The sequence below is a fragment of the Thunnus thynnus genome, chromosome 17 (genome assembly GCF_963924715.1).
Source record: "Thunnus thynnus chromosome 17, fThuThy2.1, whole genome shotgun sequence".
NCBI lineage: Eukaryota > Metazoa > Chordata > Actinopteri > Scombriformes > Scombridae > Thunnus > Thunnus thynnus.
In genome coordinates, this window is record NC_089533.1 from 21,644,913 (window position 1) to 21,671,627 (window position 26,715).

General features: G+C 42.9%; 1 protein-coding gene across 2 annotated transcripts in view; it reads left to right on the forward strand.

The window, feature by feature from the left end:
- Positions 1-206: 206 nt before the first annotated feature.
- Positions 207-26,715, forward strand: part of tnrc18 (trinucleotide repeat containing 18) — a 59,070-nt gene continuing 32,561 nt past the window's right edge. Inside the window, exons 1-4 of one of the 2 annotated variants that reach the window (XM_067570231.1) lie at positions 207-311; positions 8,362-8,705; positions 23,398-23,538; positions 26,491-26,595. In XM_067570231.1, coding sequence (XP_067426332.1) covers positions 8,498-8,705; positions 23,398-23,538; positions 26,491-26,595 — 454 coding nt within the window. In that variant the 5' untranslated portion in view covers positions 207-311; positions 8,362-8,497. Of the gene's footprint in view, positions 312-6,385; positions 6,703-8,361; positions 8,706-23,397; positions 23,539-26,490; positions 26,596-26,715 lie in introns of those variants that run through there. The other variant, XM_067570230.1, reaches the window with a different exon arrangement.

The following is a 26,715-nucleotide window of genomic DNA, read 5'->3' on the forward strand; positions in this document are numbered from 1 at the left end:
AAGATCCTCTGCTGATACAGGGGGCACATTTCCTGTCCACATCTAAAAACGGATCCACTACATTTGCATATTACAGAGATGGAAGAGGATAAGATGGATGGCCCGGCCCCACCCTCATGTTCTATGCATCATATCCTGTTTCTGTGTATGACACCACACATCCAGCACTAGCCAAAGTCATACTGAGTCCATTAGTCAGACTGTCCCAGTTTCATGCAGCACTCCGGGCTGCATGGAGGCACCTGGTGATATATGATGAGCCTGGAGGGCTGTTTGAGGGAACATGGAGGCCTGTGCGCATGCATACAGAAGTGAGTGCTGATATGAATTTATATATGCATCCATTAAGTCAGACTGCTTGCTGCATTTACACACACACACACACACACACACACACTGAGGATCAAGTGGGTTTGGTATTGGAAATTTATTCCATCTCACTGCAGCTCCCCCTGTGATTCTGCTGAGACTGCTTCCCTCTGATATCCTTTTACTGCCACGCCAGCAAAACACTCACTGTGCTTGGCATGCATGTGTGTAGTGTACTGTACGGGTGTGTGTGTGTGTGCGTGTGTGTGTGGGTGAGTGCAACCATACTCCATTTTTTTCTGCACTTGTCGAGGTTAATGTGCACGTGTGGGTGCGTGTTGCAGCTGCGAGCATTGCAGGTGTTTGTGAATGAGTCACTCCAGCCACTCGGTTCAAAAATGTGTGTTGCAGCACAATGTCGTCCTTAGAGAGACGACACAGGGGGGACCAATTTGTCAGAAAATGAGGCTGACAGTGTTCTTTACAGCTAGGAGCTTTACAGCAGTTACACTGGTCAGGTCACTAATCCACCCAGCAATGCAGTTCTCCTCCTTCCCCAACAGATGGGGCCGCCACACTGCATGAGTGTGTTTGGCTGGTAAAGTAGGTGAAAGGCAAATAGAAGGCTACTACAGCTGACAGAAGGAGGCCAGCAGAGAATAATAGATGATATTCACAAATAGTAGCTCCTGTTTTTGTAAGCCTCAGAGTGATTTGCATTCTACCGAGGCTGACATGTTCACTGAGGGTAATGCACACTTATCTCTGTGAATATTATTTTGTTTGATTGACTGACAGCAGATGTAAAGTGTTGTTTATGTGAGCGAGGCGCTGACTGACGGTAGGCCATGGAAACTGGCCAGTTAGCTCATTTCTAATCTGTTGTCTTTTCTCTCAGTCAAAAATCAAATATATCCTGAAGCCAAGATGGACACCATAGATATGATGAAGATTGACTGGATGTACAACAGCAGATTCAAAAAGGAAAAGATAAAGGCTGTGTCAGGGGTTTAAAGAGGTTTGGAGGTCTTTTTCTTGAGGTTTCAGTGACCCTGACACATTACCGCTGTACATTTACCCAGCAGGAGCTGTGTGTTGCGTCAGTGTTTCCTTACGACTGTGGCTGTGGCTGGATTTCTCGAGAAAACTCTGCGATTTCTCAGAGCTCTAACCGCACCGCTCAGGCACAGGAACAGGCACCAAAAATACACACCCTGTGCATGCAAGCTTGCTCGTGCACCCTGCATGCGCGGTTGGCAATCCCCCCCCCCCCCCCCCCCGTCCTCCTCCTCCTCCTCCTAACCCCCACATCCCCCATCTTGGTTTGAAGCAGTGGCAGATGGGAATCACTTTGCTGTGACTCCCATGCGTGTCCTTGTCTTGGTAGCATTCTCCATAAATAAGAGTGTTTATTTTGGGTTGACTCAAACTGAAATCAATTTGCAGTCTTTTGACTCTTTTTTGGCAAGTTACATTAAAGGATAGGTTCACAATTTTTTCAAGTCTGTCTTCAAACAACAGTCGGGTGCCCAAATGAACATTGAAAGATGTTTTTTTTTTTGCTCTGTAATCATTCCTCCTACTAATTATGGCTATTTAAATAATGCACTGTCACTGTGCACGATGGTGTGCAAAATTCACAGTTCTCTTTTTGTGCAAACTGTACTTAAAAGTGTATCTGAGGCTAATGTGAGGCTTGAGCCTGAGTTAGACAAATCAAGTGGATATCTTCCACAGATACAGACTTTTGAATATAAAATTCCCTCTTTGTTTTCCTGTTGAGCTGCAGTGGAATGACAGCAGCAAAAAGAGGGAATTTGGCACTAAAAAGACAGTAACTTTGAAAGATATCTACTTGATTGACTAATCTGGGCAACTGAGGCCTCATATTAGCTTCAGATAAAATTTTAAATATATGTTTGCACAGAGGGAGGACTGTGGATTTTGTCCACCATCACTTACATTGAAAACACATTATGAAGGGATCTCTTAATGGCCAGCATGAACAGGAGGAATGATTACATACAGCAAGAAAAATGTGTCAATGTTCATATCGGCACCTGACTGTTGTTTTAAGAGACTTGAAAAATTTTGAACCTGCCCTTTAATATATTAGCTGTTGGGAATTTTAACTACAGGTTTTCTACGTGGTTTAATGTGGTTGAAATTGTATTAACTTATTTATTTGTGTTGCATGTGTGGTCAATGCTGCTAACGTAATACACTACTATTTGTAATGTATGGGAAACACATATATAATCATATATATGCATACATCTCACACATTTCACCCGTTACACACTCAAACATCCAAACACAATTGAGTTTATTGAAGCTACGACAAATGCTGAAACCAGAAACACCATCACCCAATTATGAAATCATGGAAACTGGGCGACAAACAATCGGCATCTAGATTTTCTTCATGTCATCTGACCACTTCATGCTCAGTTGTATGCCTGTCAGGGTGGAGTGCGTGTTTGTCCTGCAGCAGTAAGCTCCTAACCCTCCTCCCCCCTCATGTGGTCCACCATAAAACCCTGCAAGGCACTGTCAGATGATTGGCAGGTACCCCATGAGAGCTGTATATGTGTGTGTGTGTGTGTGTGTTTCATGTGGGGGGTTGGTATGTGTGTGTGGTTGTGTCAGTCATCTCAGACACAGTGGCATGTTTATTACATATGTGTGTGTTTGTCTGCGTGCGCATGCACATGTTTGTTCCAGTCCATCAGAAAACATGACACTGCAATTAGCCTTCTTCACAATCATGTTGGGATTTGTCTTGCTGCAATGCAGTGGCTGTTGCTTCAATACAGTACTTGTGCACAACATGAGATAAGGTATGATGAATGATTTAGCCCTTTGGGTAATGCAGGCTGTGTGTGTGTGTGTATGTGAGTGTGTGTGAGAGAGCTGTTTGGGTGGGGTCATCTAAGAGATCTGGACTGTTGTTTTTTTGCTGCCTCTCATTTGTCAGTTTACGGAGGAAATATTGAAAATGGGAGCACGCATACATTTATGTACAGCGAGGCTTTAGGGTCGGTGCTTATGCAGGGGGGGGAGACATCTTCTAGTATTTATTTATTTATGTATTTCTTTTCCAGGGAGGAATGAACCCTCAGCTGAATTAATCAATGCTGTCTCTATGCTCTGTCCCCTGAGGGTTAATGCAGCCACACGCCCAGAGAAAATCAGATAGCCTGGCCGCCAAATCAAATCATTTACCTGATCCTTCAACTGATAAGACAGAATTAACCCAAACCTCAACAATGATATTTGGACAGTGACATGGCTTGAGGTTCATGTGATATGTGGTTCAGGAAAAGATAAAAAAAGAGGGAAAAAAGAAAGAAAGAAAAACACACACACACTCAGGGACTACAAATGTTCTCATTCTGTAATCTTTAGTCCACAGAATAAAAACAAAGTTGGTGGAATGAAAAATCGGCTGTGGTGTTGTATTGACTCAGCAGTGTATCAGGCTATAAATCAAGCTTTTCAGTACTTTTCCACTGCAGCCCCACATAGAGGACAAGCTCTGAGCTTTATGTTGGACCATCCTCAAAGAACCCAGTTGGTGTATGAGCTATAAAAAAACATAATCTACCAAATGGTCCCATCTGCTCCCATGGTAATGCATCCCTGTGAGGGGCTTAACCTAGAAATAAACAGATAGTAGATATCTGTGTTATTACATCTAATCAAAAAGGTGAGAACCTGGACAAGCCACAGATTGTTCTAGCATGAGTTCGCCCTGCTGTTATGTGGGTGGAGAGTGCAATAAGGAGTTTTGAAATTATCTTTATGGGGTTATTGGTCTGATGGATTTCATTATATGGCAGATATTTATGTTCACAGCATGTCAGGCTATCATAATTTAGGGCAGTCATGTTCTATCATATATGACTTAAGTCTGTGGTGTAAGCAGTTATACTGAGAGTATTCATTTAAATGAAAACAATGCAGGTTATACTGTTGTATTACAGCCGTGCGTATAATATGCGTAAAATGATGATTTTAATGGACATGAAATACACCTAAAAATATTGTTGTTGTTGTTGTTTTGATCTGAATAAATTATGACTAAGCTGTTTCATAAAACAGCATGAATTCCACCACCTCACACATACAGCAGCCATACCCACCTCAAAGTGGAGATTACCCCCCACGAGCGGCGCGGTATTTGACAAGAAAAACAACAACGCGAAGATGAAACCTGCCTCCTACTTGTAGCGTGAAAAGAGAGAAACAATAGGGCCCTAATCTGAAGGCACTGTCTGAATTCCCAGTCGGAGTTATTTGGAGAACAAAGGCAGGCTTGGTCCCCTCGGACGGCCAGGGACGGGACATCACTCTGATCTCCCTCCGCCTGGTAATTCCCTCCCCGGGTCCCGTCAGGGGTGACAGCCGCTGCGAGCAGACAGGTCAGCGGGGTGAGGGCTGTCGCTGAGCGGCCTCTTCTTTTTGCTCAACTCAGTCGTAATGTTGTTGTCCGATTGGGCAAAATTAAAAACAAAACAAACAAAAAACACCGAGGTGTGGCCATCGAGAGTGCCGCGAGCTCACTGAAACCCCAGAATTACAACAACACGGCGGGTCCATGACTCCGGTGTTGCTGTTCGTTGCGTCCGCGGCTCCACTGTACTCTCCCCTCTCCTTCAGCGGTGTAGCTCTCCGCTGTAGCGCCTCCTTTCTCCCAGCGGAGGGCCGCCTTGAAACCGACACAGCGAGGAGGAGGGGCCGGAGAAGCGGAGCGGTGGCGGGGTGACATGGGCAGCTTGAAACCGCGTCAGATTTTTTTAATCAACATTTTTTGCAACTATGTAACACGGAGCGGTTTACTTCAAAGGAAACTTGTTGATAATAAAAAAAGATACATATATCCGCAACAATCAGTGTGTACGAGGAATGGAGACGTGGGGTTAGCTCACACCAGAGGTCGACCCCCCCCTCTCTCTCTCTGTCTCTCTCTCTCTCTCTCTCTGAATTTTAGCATAGCAGTAAATGAGTACGCCACTTTTTCTCCTCTTCTAATGCAAATCTGAGTGTCCGCTCAGCTTCGGCCCAGATTATGCGCAAGGAGACACCCAGTGTTGCTTCACCCTGTTGTGGGCATTTGCATGCAGAAAGACGGGCATTATTCCTCGGTTAGGAATGGTGTGGGGAATAAAAAATGAAGTGGTCATAAACAATGACAAGTTTCAGTGCGTTCCTGGCTAATATGGTAAAGATCCAAGATGCCTTTGACCAAGTGAAATCCGTCTGCAGCCCCAGCAAAGCACAGTGATGATACTATTTAGATATAGTAAAGATGAGACATTAAAACAAGGGCTCTCATACTGTATTACTGTAAGTTCTTCATTTACGAGCCTAAAATATTCAAATCACTTGTGAGGCCACATGAAAGTGCTAACACACTTTGTGGTATTTAGAGCAATAAAATTAAGATTATTGTTATTGCATGGACGTCTTCAAAGCCTGGGACCTGCACGCATTCATCCTTTTCTGGTAACCCATACCCATAATTATTATAGCCCCATTTGGGTCTGCCAATTATGGGGCAATAATTCTCAAACTGCAGTCGCCCAAATTAAATTGAATAATTCAGCTGGAATTAATAGAAAGGCTTTGAGAAACTGTGAGATTGTTATCTTAAGTTTCAATGTTGATGTTTGAGGCGCATTTTATTTCCTTCTGTAAGGTTTGGGGCGTGTAATGGAAAGTAATTTACTCACTTAGGTAATTATCCACTTCCTCCAAGTGAGTAAAAAAAGTAAACTGAGACCACATTTTAAAACAAGTGCAATATTTTACAACGCCCCCATATTTTCCGCTTCCCAATGTTTGCGCGTCTATTATAATAAGCGTGTAAATGGGAGGGGCGTGGGTGGGGTGGGGGGGGGGGGTCGCCTTGAAGCTTGCCCCCACCACCACCTCCCCCGCCACCACCACCACCATCTCCACCTCCACACCCTTGAGTTTTGATCACTCAGTCTTGGAGGGAGAGGGGACCTTGAAACGGCTCAACCTCCTTGCTCCATAATTGGTTTTATAGTGCTGGCGAGCGGCCAGTGTTTTTTTTTTTTTTTTAAACACTGGGGGACTTTGATTGACAGTCTGTGTAGCCAATGAGAGCAGAGTCTGTCTAAGACGTACAGGGCAGGGCTGGGGTTGGGTGGGAGAGAGGGAGATGGGCGGGGCTTACAAAACAATGCTGTGTTTCATTGCTGAGGAGTTTACGGACGCGTCAGGGGCTCTCTCTCCCCCCCTGTTATCCCCCAGTTTACCTCGGACGAGCCTGTAATGGACTCCTCCAGTTCTCCCAGCAACCTGGACGGATTTTGAGAATCGTTTGCATTTTTAGCTCCTTCCACAGATTTCCCCCCCTTTCAAGTAAGCGCTCGGCATGTTGTTTTTTTTTTCCTTGTTTGGGTTTTTCTTTTTCCAGCTGAAGTGTCAGAGTTCTCGGTGTTTTAAAGCATAATTTGGTTTGCAAATGTAAGGGAAAAGGGCGCGGAGGTTATTGCATACGACCTTTTGGATTTTTACGGGGCTGTTGGTGGTGTGAAAAATCCCCTGTAAGACGTTTCCTCCGAGAAAGTTTTGTGTGTCGTTAATGGAACCGTGAAAAGTTTGAAACGTGGCTCTGACGCCGTGCTCCTCCGCCGCCTTGCCGCATGGATCACAGCCGAGAAGGATACAGTGTAACTCGGCCCCGGAGTCCGTTTAAGAGCGCTTAGAGGCAATATTTGTGTTTTGGGGTATTTTTTTTAAAAAAAAGGGGAAGAAAAGGTTTATTGTGATTTCTGAACGAGCCATTCTTCAGATCCCGCCCGCCTGGATATCACGAGTCATGGCTGTAATGTGTTCGCTTGCAGCCTTTGAAGGTTAACTCGACTTTCGCCTTGTTTTAAACTTAAATCCACAGCGTTTTAACTCGGTGTTTAACTACAGTTCATTTTGGGGCTTTTTAGGATAATTTAAAAAAAACTAGTCTAGTAAGATTCCCCAAGACGCACAATTTGGCTACAGATAAAGTCACAATTGCTTGTTGTTGTCTGTTTAAAGTAACTTTTATCCTATTTTTTTGTTTTTTAGTAATAACGTAAGCACAAAAAATGCATATCTGCGAATATTGTGGTCTTTCATCTGTGTTAAAGAATCATTAAAATCGTCCTTTTACAGAATTAAGGCGCATTGCTCGGCTGGATACAGCTTAAACTGAATTATCCGTCCATTTATTATGAAGGCTAAAAGACACTATTATACCATAATACTGATTCAAACATGTGTCTAGGTGGTAAACCGTCGACAACGTTGGTTATCAAATGAGGTTTTAGTTTTTTAAGGGACTGAAGTGTTTACGGGCTGGATTGTGATTTCTTTCCCTGGACAGCACCCATGTCCTATTGCGAGGTAACCCGGACTAAATTCGCATCTGTGGGCAACAAAACACCGCTAAGCCCGCTGATTAATGATGCAGGCTTTTGCAACCTTATTTATTTTTAACCCGTTTGAAATTTATATTTGATGCGCCTTCAGTATTTATGGTGTATTGGCTTACAGGGCCTACATTGCTGGTTTACGGTGTAGGAAAACAGCGGGGTAATCGGAAAAGGTAGAATAGGTTATTAAAATTTGACCGTGTGCGTTTCCATCAAGGGATCGCGGGGTGTTTGATGGCCGGGGCAGAGCGGTCTCTCCTGGCTGTGTTTCTCTGGGAAGCGGAGCTCCGGAGCGGCTGCCTGCTCGGTGTGCAGTGGGGGTGGAGTGCTGCTGCTAGTCCGCTCATACATTACATCATATTATTGTAGATATAAGTTAAAGCTGCTTGAAGATCTGTATTTTGGATACATCAGGAGCAAGTCGTATAATAATACTGCCGATCGGCTAATAGTCAATGTTGAGTTTTTTAAGTGCTTTTCCAAACTGCGTCATTGCACGTATGGGCCGTCTGTTCGCTGAAAAGAGGAGAAATCCTAACTACCAGTTCCCAACAGTTTGCTCCGATTGTATATCAAGCGATTTTTTTTCTCATGTTTTGTTTTCTAGGTCAGCAGGATGGCTGAAAAGGAGCCCGAATCGCCTGGAAAACTAAAGACATTATTATAGCCAGCATTGGCTTTTTCGGAATAGGGGGCCTATCCGAACGGACAATTTCTTTTCTCAACTTTCCCCGCTGTGGATAATGGATGGCAGAGATTTTGGACCTCCCCGATCCGTCCACGTACCACCTCCGTTGTTGGCGGGGCTCGCGATGGAGTCTCACCGACTCGGAGCAGCAGCAGCAGCCGGGAGGATCCCTCCCTCGCCCGGTCACTTGGGCGCGAGTCATCCGCCGCCTCTCCACTCCGGAAAATTCATGCCATCGGCCATTAACCTACATCCACACCACAGTAAGTACATGACGTCGGACTGCTTGAATGCTGTATTGTGTCTTTACTAAAAGCGCAACCCTTTAATAATCAAATATTAAGATGAAGTAACGCTGCGCAAAAATGCGCACAGTTTAAGGCTCCCAGTGGCAGCATGTGCGGTCATTACTGGGATGTCGCTACGGTGCTCTGTGGGAAATGAACCCAGATGTAGATTTTCAATCAGGAGGAGTGGCAGTTATAAAGCTGTGACAAGTTTCAGATGTAAAAGTATGGTATCGTGTTAAAGATTCTCAGCCTTTGCGATGAGCAACACACAAGCGGAAAATTACTTAGTAGTTTGCAACACACACACACACACAGAGTCGGGTTTTAAGGCACAAACAGGGCTGACTGAGTGTTGTGGTGTGAGTGTTGTTGCAGCAGTGTGCAGGTCAGGGTGCAAAGGGCTTAGATTGCATGTGGACCATTAAACCGTCATTCCTGTGAGAGCAGATGCAGTTTGTGTGTGTTGTGAGAGCGGGGGTGGTGAAGTTGTGACCTTAGAGGGATGACAGACCACTTCTTGGACATTTCTGGAGTGTTTGTGTGAATAGGAGGATGGCTGTGGTAAAGTCTCCAGTATTCCGACTAAAAGCCACTCTTGTGGAGCATTTGGCAAATGGCTGATGCTGCTTTTTTCCCCAACATTTGTACCAAATCTGTAGGACATCCCTGCTGCTGCATCTACATTAGTGAATCTGTGTGTGAAATGTAAAAAGATTTGCTTGTATTTGTGGATCCTGCGTGTGTGTGTGTGTGTGTGTGTGCGCGCGCGCTGGCTCTTAAACGTGCACACGTCAGGTTCACACTGGATGGTTCCATGTGTTTATGCAGATAGAGATATGGTTTGGTGTAAAGTAGGCTGAGGCTCCTTAAAGTGAACCCCCATGTGTTTGTTTACATCACCTCTACCTGCCCTGCTTGTGTTGTGGGTGTGTTTTTTTTCTATTAACTAATGTTGTTATTCACATTATTTTTGTTAATTTCATTCCTTAACATTGTCTTTCAAGACCGTAATTGTGCTTTGGTAACACATGTCAAATGCCATGCCTATAAAGCCTATTGAATTGAGGTGTGTGTGTTCCTGTATTACCTGCAGTCAGTAGATCATCTACAGTATATGTTACTCCTTGCTGAGCTGGTGGTTTTCCTTTTACTTTCACTGCTTGCGCTATAATGTAATATCTGTTCCTGCTATTAGTAATGGAAGCTTTGAAATAACATTGTGCAAGAAAAAAGGAAAGATAACTGTGTGTATTTGCATACAGTTTTGTGGTCAGTCAAAGGGGAAAATCAAACCATGTGTTGTGTGAAGGGGAATATAGGTGTGCTATGTCTTCTTGGAAAATGGAAAGTCTGACAAACGCTCTCATCGAGTTACTTACATCCCCTTGAAGCCATGTAGCTGCAGGAACAGATACAATTACAGTTCCTCTGGTTTCTTTTCGGAGGTAAACACTGGAGATAATAATACTAATACTAATAATAATAATAATAATTCAGCTGTTGAGCTGTGTTCCCTGTCCTTGTCGTTGAACGTGGGTTCGATTCAGCGCTTGTCATTTGGAGCTCAAAGTACTAGAGGTCTGGTTAAAAAGAGATGCACTGCTCGCAGGGCAGGGCTCTCTGATGAAGCGTTAATTTGTCACACCGACAGAGCCTACACACTCGGCTCACACAGGCACATGAGAAGCTGTCAGAGATGAAATCCGCTCACAGCGGGGAGTGTTGGGATGATTGATGGGTGTATCGTGGCAAAGGGATGTGCAGGTGTGAGATGTGTGTGGATTTTCGCAGCTCCAGAATAACACAGCGATATTTCCAATGATCAAAATCTTACTGTAAACCGTGCAAATACCACTTGTTGGTATAAAAAAAAAAAAAAAAAAAATGTGTGTTGCGTTGCTGGTTCCCCTCCTGCGGTTCTGAAATGAGCTGAAAACTGCTTGCGGTGTCTGTGCGCAGACTTGCTTGTGTAGCCGGAGGGGGGGGGGGAGAGTATGTTTGTGAAGTGGAATTGACCCAACCACTGTTCCAGCCCAGATTGGCAGTTTAAACACTCTTTTAAAACGGGACACATTTTATTCTGCCCACACACTGACCTTCTCACTCTCTGACTCTCATCTCCCATGCGCACACTCACAGCCTCCGCCCACTAAAACACGCCACTGTACGACACAGGTCATTTAGCTTTATGGCGCTCTCTGATATCAATTCCCCACACATTACATTAACCAAACCCGATTGAGATCTCAGTCTCATGCTTGTAATAACACTACACAGCCTTGTTACATGATAATTACGCGTTAAGTGCAAATGTTCCAAATGTTCCCCTTTTAATTGCAATAAACGGTATGAATCAAGGACCCCGGTGTGCAATCAGTGAAGCCGAGGTTGCCCCGCTACTGTTTTTGTTTACATGTGTTTCATGACATTCAAGACATTTTTTACACTGTGTTTTTTGGCTGAGCTCTTGATAGCAGGGTGGACTGTTTATAGCTGCTAACACACCCTTATTTCCCAGGAGTCTCCCGTAGTTATTATTATTTTTTTAGTTCAGTTTTAATAGGATTTCCACCTGACTTAATGGAGTAGAGAGTCTCCCTTATTGCCACAACTCAAGGTTGTCAGGTGTGTGTGTGTGTGTGTGTGTGTGTGTGTGTGTGTGTGTGTAGGAGAGGCAGCTTAACATTTGTTTTAAATGCACTGTGAAGCTGCACACAGATTGTTGACATTTGTGCTGCATACACACTCTGCAGCAAAATGGACCTGTGGAAAGATCAGCAAATCCCAGCTTTATACCCCGCAGTGCTCGTTCCTATGTGTTCTCACAGTTTACACCTGAACAGGATTGATTGATTTGACTTTATTGTCCACCTTAGTAGGAATTTGTCTTTGGCGTCTCCTAAAGTACAGCAGAAGTACATACACTACGCTTAGTGGGGAGTTTTTCCTTGCCGCTTTCACAAAGTGCTTGCTCATGTGGAAATGTTGGGTCTCTGTAAATTAACGAGTACAGTCTAGACCTGCTCTATGTGAAAAGTGCCCTGAGATAACTGGTGCTATATAAATAAAATTGACTTGACTTGACAAAACACAACGCACCATTTCAAAAGAAAACATACATATGTACAATAGTGCAAATGGGCAGGTAGCAGCAGATAGATTGTATAAATAATACCAGAGAGCAAATCTTATAAAATAACAAGTGTTGCCTGATGCAGACATCCTGCGTTCAACGCCTGTACGGCACGGGGAATAAAAGACTTCTTGTATATGTTCCGGCTGGCCCTTGGGACCCTGAATCGACGGCCAGACGGGAGCAGCTCAAACTCTCGAGTGTAGTGGGTGTGCGGTATCTGCAGTTATGTTTAGCCTTTCTGTGTACAGCACTGTCAAATATATTGCAAAGTTGTTTTTTTGTGACATGCAGGATACAGTCTTAGTCACTGTTTATAGACCTAGAATGGCTGTAAACGCTCCTCTGTCTACTGGAGGTCTGCTGGAGCCTCCATCACCAGATTGAGGCCATCTGTCCTCTTCCTCCTCTTCCCTCCCTCTCGCATCCGAGAGCAGCGGAGGTAGGACCTGCTGAAGTGTAGCCGCGCAGAGGAGACGAGGCTGGAGACGCTTTTTACTGCCAAAACTCTTATCATCACTCTTTAAAGGTGGAGGCGGGTGCACAATGTTTTATTGTTGGGGGTGTGTATTAAGAATCAAGATTATGCACATAGTTGTAAAGGTGAAGATAATATTTTTTCGCATTTGAGCAAACACATTTGGTGCCAAGTGCTCTTTTGCACTACATTTTGCAGAGATCAGCGTGTCATCTGTTCGTCTTTTTCTTTGGGTATTGACCAACAACTGCTCATTTCTTCTAAACAATCGAAGCAATGTTGCTGCAGAAAACAGAGCGCACATCACTTCCTGTGCATTGGTGTCTTTTTCCGGGTGTTGCTAGCAGAAATTGTAGAAGCATCTATAAACTGGGCGTTTGTCAAACTGCTGTCGTGTTCTATCAAATTGGCCAATGCGGTCGATGATGACTTTAACTGTATGGCATGACATTACGAGTTTAGGAGTAGCTTTTGGAACAAATGAGACAAAAATGCTATTGAGGGGTGGTGTCTCTCACTCACTCTCTCTCACACACACACACACACACACACACACATTTGTAGTGCTCACAAGGGAGCAAGATGAAGAAGATGGGAGCGAGACGCTGAGGCAAATGTAGGTGTTGCAGTGAGTGCAGAGAAGTGAGGTCAATAGATGGAGATGAAAACAGCTCAAGACAAATGGAAAAGGAGATCTAAATGGGCACGATCCCCGAGGTGGAAAGCGGTGTTTTGTTTTAGAAGGATGAGAGAGCGGAGGTTGTTGTTGTTGTTGTTTGTGTGTGTGTGTGTGTCTGAGAGAGAGAGAGAAACTGTGTGGATGAGAGGATTGAGCTCTTGTGTATGGGAATAGGAGCATGTGATTGTGCTTAGTGCAGTTAGGGCTGGGGTTTCCCCCTGGGACTCGCTGCAGAGAGAAAGGAAGAGATTTATCCCGACCACAACACATTCATACACGGTTAGATAAATGTGGTAGCCCTTCAAATGCCCCCCTCCTCTTTCAGTCTCACACACACACACACACACACACACACACAGATGCACGAGTGTAAGTATAATTCATGCAGCTTGCGGGGCAGGCCGGGGTTGTCTTGGCCAATACCAATTTGTCTTCCACGCTACTTGGTTAGTGTGTCTGTTTACGTTAAAATTAATGTGGTGAGTGTGTGTTTATATGTATTCAAGACACAGACCCCTGTGTGTGTGTGTGTGTGCGCGTGTGAGTGAGAGAGAAGATGTGGCTCGGACACGTCCCCTCTCAGATTAATTGAATCCTTCAGGAGAGAAAACAGGCTCCTTAAGAGAAAGCACAAGGCACTGCTGCCCTGCTACAATAAACCTGTCAGAGGCAGACAAACGGCACACACACACACACACACACACACACACACACACACACACACACACACACACACAGACACAGGCATATGACACACACACACACACAGCTGTCAAACATAAGAGTGATAGGCCAGTGTGTGTGTGCGCGTGTGTGTGTATATGTGTGTGAGAAAACGAGCGTGCCGTGGCATGTCGAAATACCCAAAGCATTAGCTAACTGGTTCACTCTGCCAGAACCGTCCCTTAAACTCAAACAACAGCCTCCAGCACACAAAGGTCACACACTGCGTTATGTCTGTTTGGCCTCATGCTGAGTCTCTACATGTCCCATTACATAAGATTATATGTTTATAATATTCCTCATAGAACGCCTGGATGAAATTCCCATTGTGTAGTGACACGAAAGAGACATGCAGAGCAGGTATGACGTGGAAAAAAAAGGTCAAATTTTACAGTTTCTTAACCGTGCGCTTTAGTTCAGTTGAGCTGCCAAGACAACCTGCACATTAGACTTTTGATGTCCATCATTTATTTCCAAATCATACAGAGATGAACTGATAAATTGTGAGGCAGTAAACAGAGTAAATGTCACACTGCACTGTGGTTTTTAGCACCAACATCAAAGGAACAGTTTCAATTGATCTCAATTTCTTCTGTTAGTTAATCTACATTTCCTTCTCTGAGAAAAGCGTTTATGTAATTCAAACATTCTTTGTTTTTTCTCCAAACAGATAAGATCATTTCCCGTCAGCCTGCACCTCAGCGGTTTTTGTGTTTATACCACTTTTTAGTACATATACTGAATGTGTTGCGAAACCTTGAGCTACATATATGAATATCTTCGTCCCTCTTCTGTATTCATTGCATCTGTGTGACAACGCAACTGTGCATGCCAGTCAGCCTGTCTGTGAGACTGCATGATTGTGTGTCCGTGTGCGCGTCTGTTGTGAGCGCGTTCCCATTTGCTGGTATGGCGGAGTGTGTCAAAATAACACCTGCCATCTTCACGGGAGATTCCTGAGCACAACAGCGAGGCTCAAACACACACACACATAAGGCGTGTTTTCCACCCGACTGTCAGAGGAACTTTGGCACCAAGTTTCAGAGGGTGGCAAGAAATAAAACACTCATTTGTTGTCTTTTCTATCATGTGGTTGAGGTGAATATCAAAGAAAACCAATCTGTGGTGTTTTGCGTGGCTGGATGTCACTTTTCATGAATTGTTATTTATCTGTTTTTTGAGGAGATTATTAGAAAGAGTGAAGTCTGTGCAAACGAGGAAGAAGACACAAGGTCTGAAACACGCTGACCAAACAGTTTGGGATCATTTGGTGTCAGCAAATTTAATACTTTCATTCAAAGAAAATGATAAAGAAACACAATATTCTGTTATCACAGCCACGATGTGCATCTTATCTGTGGCAAGATGTTTCTATAAGATTCAGATAGAAAAAGCTGTTTTGTAGACAGCAGTTCTTCATATGAATGATGGAAGTAAGTCTGTTCTTTGCAAATGTATTTCCTTTGCAAATTCATTGCATAATCTCTTTTATCAACAAACAACACTGCAAAGATAAAGACTTATCAGATATTAACATATTGCAGTGCGGTTTGCAAAACTAAAGGTTTGCATGTCGAAACATGAATTTGTCATAAACCAGGTTGAGAAACAGTTTGTGTTCAGCTTGAGCTCACAAACACACAAACAAAAATAGTTTCCTTTAAATAACTTGGAACACAAGAAAAACCAGATGTGCACCAGGGATGCAAATTTCAAGCAATTTCTTTAATCGACAGTCTGCCGTGTTAAAGGGAAACTTCGGTATTTTTCAACCTGGTTTTCCCATCTTTTTGTGTCTAAGTGACTAATAGTGACAAACAATTTTTGGACTTGTTCCAAAATTGAGCAAGAGCGCTTCAGCCGGCAGCCGCTAAACGAGCTGCAATGTAATCTGATGAGGCAATAGCACCTTGTCAATGTACATCTACTAAAAGTGCTTGTTTTTTTGCTTCTGACAGGCTCAGATTGTTATTATAAGTGTCTGAAAACATCATGGAAAGGATCATACAGATAAATAAAACATCATTACCTTTTGTTTGATCTGGTCAGTTTGTTATTGTGTTTAATCAAGTCTGGCTGAAGGAGAAGTCTCCTTCTGAAATCTTGCTAGAGTTGAGTTGTTGTCAAAATCAGCTGAATATTCAGCCATGACAGAGTTGGAGGCAGTTGGGAGGAATTTGTTGTGTTGGAGTAGAGAAAGCACAGCTTAGTCTTATCTAAAAGATTTTCAAAGTCATGGCTGAATATTGTGTGTTGTTAGTCCAGCTGCTGGAAACAGCTGCTCAGCTACAACAGATGTATAAATACTGTCGCTCCAGCTTTATCTTTATCCAGCTTTATCTTCTAACATTCACTGCCACCATGAAAATGCATTTATACTCAGATCAGGGAATTGTCACTCATACAGTGCATCACCTTTTGTGTTGGAATAGATCAAATAATATTCAGTGTATCCAACATTTTTTTTTCTTATTCCTGCAGGTAAAGTAACAAAGAAGCTTTACACTATAGGTACAAAATATAAGTGTCCCAAGCTGCAGAGTATTACTGCTGTTCTGAGAGCAGATGTTCAGCTCAGCTTATGGTGCTCAGCAGCACTATGAGCTCTTTCTCTATCACTGTATCATCAGGGATATAGAGACACAGACATGATACATAACTAGAAGGAGTTTTTTAATCCAAGTCTGATTACATTATATGTAACCAATATATATAATCAACATATACATAAAACCAAGAATTCTTGGTTCAGAATAAATGTCACATCTCAAAAAGCTGCAAAAACATTTGAAAGTAAATCACAATAGCCCTTAAAAGACTGATAATAGAGGCCTTGCACACAATGTTTTTCTCTTTCTTCCAGCATGGCAGCCTATGACCACTTTCAAGACTGTCTAATTTCTGTGCTGTGGTAGATAAAGTATGTAAAACATTGGAAAACATGAAATTACTGTTCCTCTGTGATTTATTTACAAAATCCAATAATCAGACACCAAATTATTACATTTATGTTGATATAAATCTCATATATCAACACATAGCAATTGTTGTTTTGCACAGCGTTGTTTCTTCCAACATGGAGAATAAAGGGACATTCTCAGCCTTCTGTGAAAGGTCTTCACTGTGTACATACTGAATTCAATGATACATCTGTTAGTTGGTTCTCAACTTTTACATTTGAGGCCTGTTTCAAAACCCCTCTGCCCTGCTCCTCTGAACTAGCACTGAAAAAGTAAACTTCACTTATTATTCATTGTCAGAACACAAATTATATAATTGCAAAAACTCTATAATACCAATTATACTTATTATAAAGGCAATAATGTATTTTCTTTTACATCCACCTGTCTCAAACTAATGCTCAAAGGCAATAATATTCACTTTTGAATCCCCTGTCTGCATCATATACATATGACATCATTTTGCGCAACGTGTAAAAAAGTTAGCTTATGTTAACTGTTTGCTATTCTTTCCTCCTGGCAAGCTAGGGGCTCTAAACTTAGCTTAATACATACAGTTACAGATGTAATAATTAAAGGCGTGGAAAGGCAGTCTTCTTTTGATATTATTAGCTTACTTGTAATCATTTGTTGGTTTACTAGACTTGTCACTCGTAAAGTCAAGTCTCCAGAGGCACTCGTGAGTGCGCACCTAAGTAAGTGTGTGTGTGTGTGTGTGTGTGTGTGTGTGCACCTTTAAAATGCATCCCAGGTGTGTTGAGGCTATGCAGAAATGGTTCTGCCTCTTAAAAAACAACAACCCATTATTCTGCCCTAGAAAAAATGCCCCAAAAAGGCAATTAGAACTGGGGTGACCAATAGGATGGCCAGACTTCAGTCCACATCGGCCTCAGCCACCCTTTGCCACCCTTTAAATCCACACTTGCTGACACTCAACTCTCAGCCTGCATCAACTGAGCAGCCGCTTCTGTTCAAGATGCTAGTTTAGCATTAGCATGAGCCTCAGACAGCTAAACTGGACATTCGCCAAACAACAACTCTGTGGAGTTTTCACAACTTTATGCTTCAGAGTTCATCAACACAACACAGTCAGCAGATGGAGGCACGCTGCGACTTTCTTCTTCCTTGGATGTCAGGGAGGTGTGTTTGTTTTACAGGCGGTCACCAAACGCACCTGTAACCTCACCGTATTAACGAGTAAGAGACTCCACCTTAGTAGAACATTTTCTAACGGTCACATCTCACGTCCCTCATCTTCTGCATCATATATTTTTAATCGGTTGAATTATTAATGGCAATTGATCAATAATCGACTAATCATTAACATCCCTAATGTGCACATTTTGAAATCATTAACGCAGTTTGCATTAAAACGCTCGCTGCCTGAATGAATGCACTCACACACAAAGACATATATGTGCTGTCAGATGTGTGTGCAAGTCCCGCACAACCTTCACCTGTGCTTATGTCAGGACCTCTTTTCCTGCTCTACAGGCAGGATTAATGGTTACCAGTGTCAGTGTGCCAGTTAGCTGTGGCAGAGACGGATAGCACGCCAGAGTTTTACTGTTTGAATGTTTTTCTTGCAGGGACTAAAAACCAGAGATCAATAGAGATTCCCCCCAGCTAACCCTGCCCTGAGTACCACTGATGGAAAACAGATGGGTTCACAGAGAGTATGTGTGTGTGTGTGTGTGTGTGTGTGTGTGTGAGTGTGTGTGTGTCAGATTTGCGACAGCGTCTCTATCAGAATAGATCTCCAGCATGCCTTCTTCCCCTCTCTGATATCGAGATATGTTTCTTATGAAGATCTGAAAATGGAGGCTCAGAAACGTGTTGGGAGTCAGAGAGCGTGTTTCTTGGCAACTTGCTTATCCCAATATGGCAAACTAACTGTCTTGTGAAGTGGGAGCCAAATGGTGTGTGTGTGTGTGTGTGTGTGTGTGTGTGTGTGTCTGGGGTGGGAAAGTGGGATGGAGAGAGGAAGGAAGGAAGAGGGTTGAGAGAGAGAGTGAGAGAGAGAGAGAGAGAGAGAGAGAGAAAGAAAGTAAGTAAGTGAGTGAGAGAGAGAAAGTGAGTGAGAGAGAGAGAGAGAGGTAATGAAAGAGTCATTCCAAAACATTTAAAGAAACACTTCCCTCTCAGCTACCATTTGGATGTTGTTTCTGGAACGAGGAGCACAAATGTTTTCCCTCGTTCTCCCCCTCCCTCTTTTTCCTCCCTTACACTGTTCAGGAAGGGGAAAGGGAATTTGGGATTGTGTTTTTTTTCCTGAACTGGCACAAAGCATAACTGTAGAGTGTGTGTGTATGTGTGTGCGTGTGTGTGTACTCTTCAGACATGGGTAAAGGGCCTGTAGGCGGCTGTGATGCTGAGATTGATCCATACTCTAGTGTGTGTGTGTGTGTGTGTGTGTGTGTGTTGGAGAGACCCTGGTGTTTGGCCTGAAGGAATGGAAACTGCTGACATCCTACCAGGACCTCAACATCCTTGACAGGTGGTGGTTGTGTTGTCGGTTTGGGTGTGTGTGTGTGTGTGTGTGTTCGTTGAGGGGATGTGTCTACGTTTTGTTCCTCACACACACACCAGGAAACAATTAGAACGCGGCTTATAGGTGAGAAGAATTTGTTAGAACAACATTGTTGGCACGTATTCTGACACGCATCGACACACACTGGAGCGAAGGATGGAAATGTGGTGATAAAAATGGTCTCTTAGCGTTTCTTGCAGTTGATTATATTACGTTTACATGATCAAATTATATAGAAAAGTCATGAGTTGCTGGAATTTAAACATTCTTCATCTCACATGAGGAGAAAGAAATATGATTATACTTACTTTACTAAACAGGAAACATAATGTAGCCTACATCTGAAGCCTTCATTTGTCCATAACAGGACTGTAGCTAACTTATTTTTTCCATTAATGGTTAATCTACATATTGTTTTCTTGGCTCCTCTGTCTTCAGTGTCTTCAGTGTGTTTGTTTTATCTGACTAAGAGCCTAAAATGTTAATTCACTGTCATGTGTTATAAGGAAAGACAGCAAATCATCACTGAAACCATCAAATTTTGGGTTTTTTTGGTTGAAAAATAACTGAAACAACTAATTTATAAAAATAGTTGACAATTATTTTTTTGTTGATCGTCTAATCTATTAATTGAATAATCATTGCAGCTCAAATCCATAATGTGGACATTAACCATAAAAGAATGTTTTAATATAACATGCTGATGCCGTCCTGTTGTTGTGGTTTTTTTCATGAGCTAAACGCTTATCCAAAGAGGGTTGAATCGAGGGCAACTGGACTCGGTTGTAGATACTTGGAAGACGTTTCACCTTTTCATCCAAGAGGCTGCAGGGGGGAATTGAAGAAGCCCCTTGGATAAGAGGCAATATGTCTTTAAGTATCTTCAACCAAGTCCAGTTGCCCTCGATTCAACCCTCCTTGGATAACCACGACCCGGGTGACTGAGAATCTTCACAGACTAAACGCTGATATTTTTCAGCTTTGTGGTAAAGCGTACTAGTTAATCCACTGGGTTTTAAATGGTTTGTTGCTCAAGATTTTTGTGAAATCAAACCCTAAACTATTAGCTCTCTGTATAGTGACTCTTATTGTTAGTGGCGGAGTCCGCCATTCCCATGCCGGATTCAAATAACCTTCACCACACAAAGAATTCAAAGGAAATGCAATTCATTTGTTACCGAGGTCAGAGCTAACGGCAATCACTGATCAAAAATGTGTCTTGTTTTGTAGACTTTTTTTGGCATAAATGTGGCAGGGTGTAATGGAACAAGAAGGAGGCTCACTTCTGTTCAGAAAGCCGCTCGCTCCGTGCAGCATGAAATCAGACCGTGGTCTCTCATGACAGGATGGAAAAAGAAAATTATTGACTGAAGTTCTTTTATCAAAACAACTTGAGTTTGTTTAGTCGCACCGGTGAACAGATTCTGTTGTGTTTCTGACAAAGTAGCTTCTCAAGTGAGTCTTTGCTGTATTAAACCCCTCTCGCTGTTACCACCAGCACCCACGGGTGTCGCCAAATCAACCGCTGAAATGATACAGATTACAACTTCAAGAAGCAGGAACGTTTTGTCAACTCAAATAGGAAAAAAAACAGTTTATCAGAGAAATATTCAAAATCACCAAATTTGAAGACGCCTGGTTTACTTTTCTCTGTGAACAGTGACGATGAAGCGAAGTATGCACATAAAAAAAAAAGACGTAGTAGGTGATAGTAGTGAGATAATGTCTCACTGAATATTAATCACTTCAGTGTATGAATGTGTCTCTGCTATAATGAATAATAGATGCTACTATAAGACTACACAGAGAGTAAGTTGTCTCTCTTTTGTGGTGCGCTGCTCTTCAGTGCTTCATGCAGGATGGGGGGTGTTCGTTCCCGCAGAGTTAACGGACTGAGACTAACTGAAGGTTAATAACTGGCTGTATGTTTGTGTGTGTGTGTGTGTGTTTTTACTTTGTGTGTGTGTGTGTAATAGCTCCTGCAGCGTCTCTGACTCAAAGGGCATTCACTGCAAACCCACACAGAACTGTTTGCACATGTCAGTGATCATACAGCGATGCACTGCAGCCTCTTCAGCTGCACACACAAGAGACCTTGAGCACACACACACACACACACACACACACACACACACACACATATACATGCAAACATGGAGAGGCTTGAATAAATCTGTGTCTAATAGGGCCGGGTGTGGAAGGATCCACCTACACAGTGTTTTTCAGAGCACTGCATTACTCCTGCATGTGTGTGTGTGTGTGTGTGTGTACACGCCTTTGTTAGTGATTAATTGGAAAGCTGCATTTGCTATTGATTTACAAAGGGTGTGTGTGTGTGTGTGTGTGTGTGTGTGTGTGCTGGTCGCTGACGGACTGCGGTTTTAATGTACTGATTTAGATGCAGGGAAAACTCGGCAAGCACTGCATGTCTCTCAGATTCCCACAGGACTAATACAGAAACACACACACACACACACACTCAGACCCTTCCCCCTCACCCATATGCAGACAGCACCCTTTCCCCTACACACATGGTTAGTTTTATCAGGGTAATGGCTGTGCACTGCATTCAGTAATGGGCTGGGTGTGTGTGTGTGTGTGTGTGGGAGGGGGGGGGGGGGGGGTTAACCTCATCTAAACATGAAACCTTTTCCAGCTCTTAAGAGTTTGTGATTGGAAGAGGCAGAGATGGTTCAAAGGTTCAAAGTTTGCTAATGGTCAGATAGCACGCCGGGGGGGCGGAGTCTAATAAAAAACAAGGCCAATAAAAACAATCGATAAAAGTATCATGTTGAGATATGGAATGTTTCACGAGGGATTTGTTCTGTGGATGTTGAACGGTATGATGTCAACACGCTTTGAACTGATCACTAAGTGCAGAACGGATCATTTGTTCAAGTTATAAAGACAGAGTGGTGGTTGTTGAAGTTTCTACATCATCAGGATCAAGCTGATGTTTCTTCATCGTAATATACAAGTTAATGGCAACCAGCCTTCACGTGATGGAATGATGTTTGCTGAAAAGCCTGAATCTGAAATGAATCTAATATAGAAAAGCTTGAGTGTTGTTATACAGTCCTGAATTGTTTACATGTGCTTCAGTTGGTTTTCTGTCCTGTCAAGAGTTGAGAATGTGGTGGAAATGAATTAAAACAGTAAAATATATATCGGCAGATTCTAACAGGCATCAGCACTCCATACGTTACCTTGTAATTTTAACATTTTAAATCCAATTTTTCCACTTCTTCTTCGCTTGACATACGTTAAAGTCCGTTGTGGTGGTTGGTACAGTGTGTGGAAATATTAGATTTAAATGTTGGTTTCAACCCGAGATCTGTAGGATCACTAACAAACCTTTCCAAAGATCAAACTCACTGCTGTGTAACAGGTTAAAGAAGCTGTGGAGTAACATGCAGAGTTCTGAGGTCATAGTCGCTGTTCTCACCATAGTTCAGTATCAATAGTTAAATCAGATCCTGATTTTACTTTATTTTACACGACAGTAAAAAAAAAAAAAACATAAAACACAAGCATTTATAGTCAGCTCCCGCCCCTGACTTTGGCCTCCTGTGATTGGTTAGAAGGGTGAAGCTGACTTAAAAACTCGAGAAGGGAATATCTCTGTACTGCTGCCAGGCTGTTCACTGAGCCTGAGTCACAGACGCTCAGCTCTCAGCATTAAGATATGCTCTGGAACATATTTCAACTAAGAAAATAAAAGAAAAAAATGTACATACAGCAGCTTTAAGTTTATCTGTTAGATTAGCAAGTAGCCAAATTCTAGAAAGGGAGCTCCCAAAAGTTAAAATCGCTCCACAGAAGCGGGTCTGATCAACTCTACCTTCCCTCAAGACTGCACCACATGGTTCCTCCATTGTGGTTTTCACTTGGTGGTTTCATTAACTGTCCCTTTTTTTCCTGAGTGCAGTCTGTCTGTGGTCTGCCTTGTTGAAATGGAGTGCATGGTGGCTCAGTAATAATGTGATAACAACAGACTGCTCCGGCATAGAAACATCAGCACGCATCGATTGTGCTACACACACACACACACACACACACTCAGGCCGCGCAGCATGTACGGTATATATTGATCGGCTTTGTCATTTATTAGTTTGGTATTGTGGTTACCAGGGTGGCTGACAGTCTTCGTTCTCTCTCCTAGGTGATGCCTTCCCGACAGGCTCCACTCCCTTCCTGTCAGGTTATCCAGGCCCCTCCCCCTTGACCTCTGACCCTGCGTACAGATCGGGCAATCCCAGCAGTCTGCAGATGGCGCAGCTCTGGGCTTCACACGCTCATGAAGGTAAATTGTTTGCATTTCTTTCTCCGTCTCACTCTCTTCCTCTCCACATCTTACGCACGCCACGTTATAATTCATAAGACACAAACGACATCATTTTTTTTTTCAAGAGTTTCCTCCCAGTCGGCTCCCGTCCTGCCGTCCAATGCCCGGGAGGCTTGTTCCTCTTCTGTTCCTCATTGCTTACACCAGCGGGATCCTGCTCCATTTCTGTCTCTCGGCCAGTCGCCGTGCACCTGGCTCTGTCCTAAATGCATCTGTCTTCCTCTGTCCTCAGCTCGTCCCTTACTTTCAGCTGTCATGACTTACTGTAATCTGTCTTCCTCTCTCCTGTTCTTTTTTTGAGCTTCCTGTCCAACACACACTTTGTCTCCGTCCGTCTCTGTCTCTCTCTCTCTCTCTCTCTCTCTCTCTCTCTCTCTCTCTTGCCCTACTTTCCTACGACATCTCTCTCCTGACCTAGCTTATCAACACACACGCATATGTCTCTGAGTGTGTTTTCGTCCGTCTCCATGGACCTCTCCATCCTCTCTCTCTCCGTCCTCTCTCTCTCTCTCTCACTCTCTCTCTCTCTCTCTTTCTCTTTCTCTTTCTCTCTCTCAAGGCCCGTTCAGTAAGTGATTGAATCTCTCTCCCTCCTCATTCCCTCATGTCCTTTTGTGTGTCTCCTTATCAAATCTCACTCACGAGGAAGGTCAGATAGAAAGAAACGCGCCTTGCCGTGAATTTTGGCAAGGTAGAGGGAGAAGGACGAATGGATTCCATTTATTCATTTAAAAGCTGATAGCATCGCCTGTGTGACACAGATCTCGTTCAATGCTTTCCAAACACAGCAAATCAGATCATGATTGATTAGATCTTTTTTTTTTTTTTTTTTGTCTATAGCTTACTTTCTTTAGTTCAAGGACGGGTCACATGCCCCCAAGATTATGTTTGATAATTAACTTCTCATTATGTATCAGGAATGTGTAGCTCAATGAAAAAGACTTAAATAAACATTTCCACGCACGGCACGCCCCGTTTGACTTTATATGCAGCCACACTTTGGACTTTTGACGCTTGACTTAAAGTTTAGCCTGAATCCAGGCTGGAGTATCTGCAGATAAAGAAGCTAAACCCCCCCCTGCTGTCTAAAGAAGCCATAGACTTGACTTTCTCTCATATGAATAGAAGCCGTCAGGGCCTGAGAGAGATTCTTAATACCTGGCTTTAATATAGCTAAAGTTACTAAAAGCTGGAGACGTTTCCAGGCAGACTTTGGATTAGGGGTGGACGACATGATGCCCCTAAAATAATATCAGGATATGAAATTTCTTTATAATATTAAAGATGATTACCAGTATCGTCGTGAACATTACGACATGACACACCCCTACTTTGGATATGTCTGGGATGCACCGTAGCTGCACAGGAACCTGGTATCAAAGCTGTGAAAGATCAAGGTTACCTGTTGCTGTGGTTAAAGGAAGCTTTACAAGAAACCCATCCCGCATGCCTTTACTCTCTCTTCACATCGCTCCTCTTATATTTCTGTCTCCCCATGCCTTTCTCCCACCGCTGACACCCTCCCTCAGCGTCTCCATTTCTGCCGCTCCAAAACGGTGAGGAGACAGATTTATACTTCGCCTCTACTCCACCGGCGCTTCACGCTGGAATGGCGGCGGCGTCTTTTTGATGTTTCTTGGAATGGCTAGAGTGTGGGAAGAGGGGAATGTCTCACCCGCTCTGGGTGGCATGGTGACACCAGCCAGCGTCAGAGTCGCAGCAGCTCACTCCTAACACAAAAATCCAGAGCATTACACCAGGCGCAAAGCTTTGTCTATATTAAGATCTGGTCGCTGAGAGCAGCAGCTGGCTGTCGGGCAGACTCTTACCCAACCAAATACATCAGTACAGGTGACTAAAAGCACCTCGTTCAAAAATGGGATTAAAGAACAAAGTTTGACTTGGTTTAAAAAGTGCTCAAAACTGCTTTACACACGCTCAAATGTTTTTCTTCATTGATATAAATGAGGTGGACAAAATATTAGATACACCTTTCAGGATAATGCAAAATAATTCAACAGCACCACAAACTGCAGCCTCAAAATGACTATAAAGTTGAATCAACCCTGCTGTCTAAAACTGTTTCAACAAATTATTGTACTTACTGTATTAGATTAGCTTTAGCAAGGTGTACATAATAAACTGAATGTATATATCAATATATTCAGGTGGATCTAAGTATGGCTGCTACTAACTGTTATTTTTATTTATCGATTAATCTTCCAACTATTTTCTCAATCAGTTGTTTGGTCTTTCAAATGTTAAGATAGTGAGGGGAAAAAAGGCTGATCCAAGGTGACATCTTCAGATAATATTATAATAAGAATAACTTTGTCTAGCACTCTACATATATACAGTGTATCAAATTGTAAGAAATTTAAAAAAATGTGTCTAATGAAGCGTTAAAATACAGTAAAGCAGGTTATAATAGGAAGTAAGTAAAGTTTCAGTAGGATTCAATAAGCATATAAGGGATACAGACTACCTAAAAGCAAAGTTAAAAGTCTTTAAGATGTTTCTTAAAGGATTTTACAGAAGTTGCATGTTGTGTTTTGTCCACCAACAGTCCAAAACCCAAAGATACTCCGTTTACTGTGAAATGAAACAGAGAAAAGCAGGAAATTGTCACATATGAGAACTGAAATCGGACAATGTTTAGCATTTTTGCTTGATAAATTCATCAAAATAGTTTCAGATTTTATTTTTCCGCTGATCAAACTAATAGTTGCAGCTCTAAATATACGTAGTAATGTCCCGTTGGTGCTTTTACCTCTCCAGACGTCTAAGTTCTCCAAAGAAGCCACAATGTTTACATGACTGAGCAGGAGGAGTTATTGTATCCTCACAGTTTTGTGATGTCATTTGTGTAAACCGTATTGTATGACATGTTCTGTGTTTCCATGTCTTCAGGCTACCCTCCTCTACCAAGCAGCCTGTACTCCAGCCCCTACCTGTCCCTGGGGCACCTGGACCCTCCCTCGCTCTCCCAGCATCCTCTCTACGACTCTCATAAAGGTCAGTCTCTGTCACTGACAACATTCAGAGACACAGGTGGCTAAATTTAGAGCGCATACTCTCTCATATCCTGCGATACATCAGTGGGAGTAGGTTTTGTTTTAATTTTAGTGACAAGAC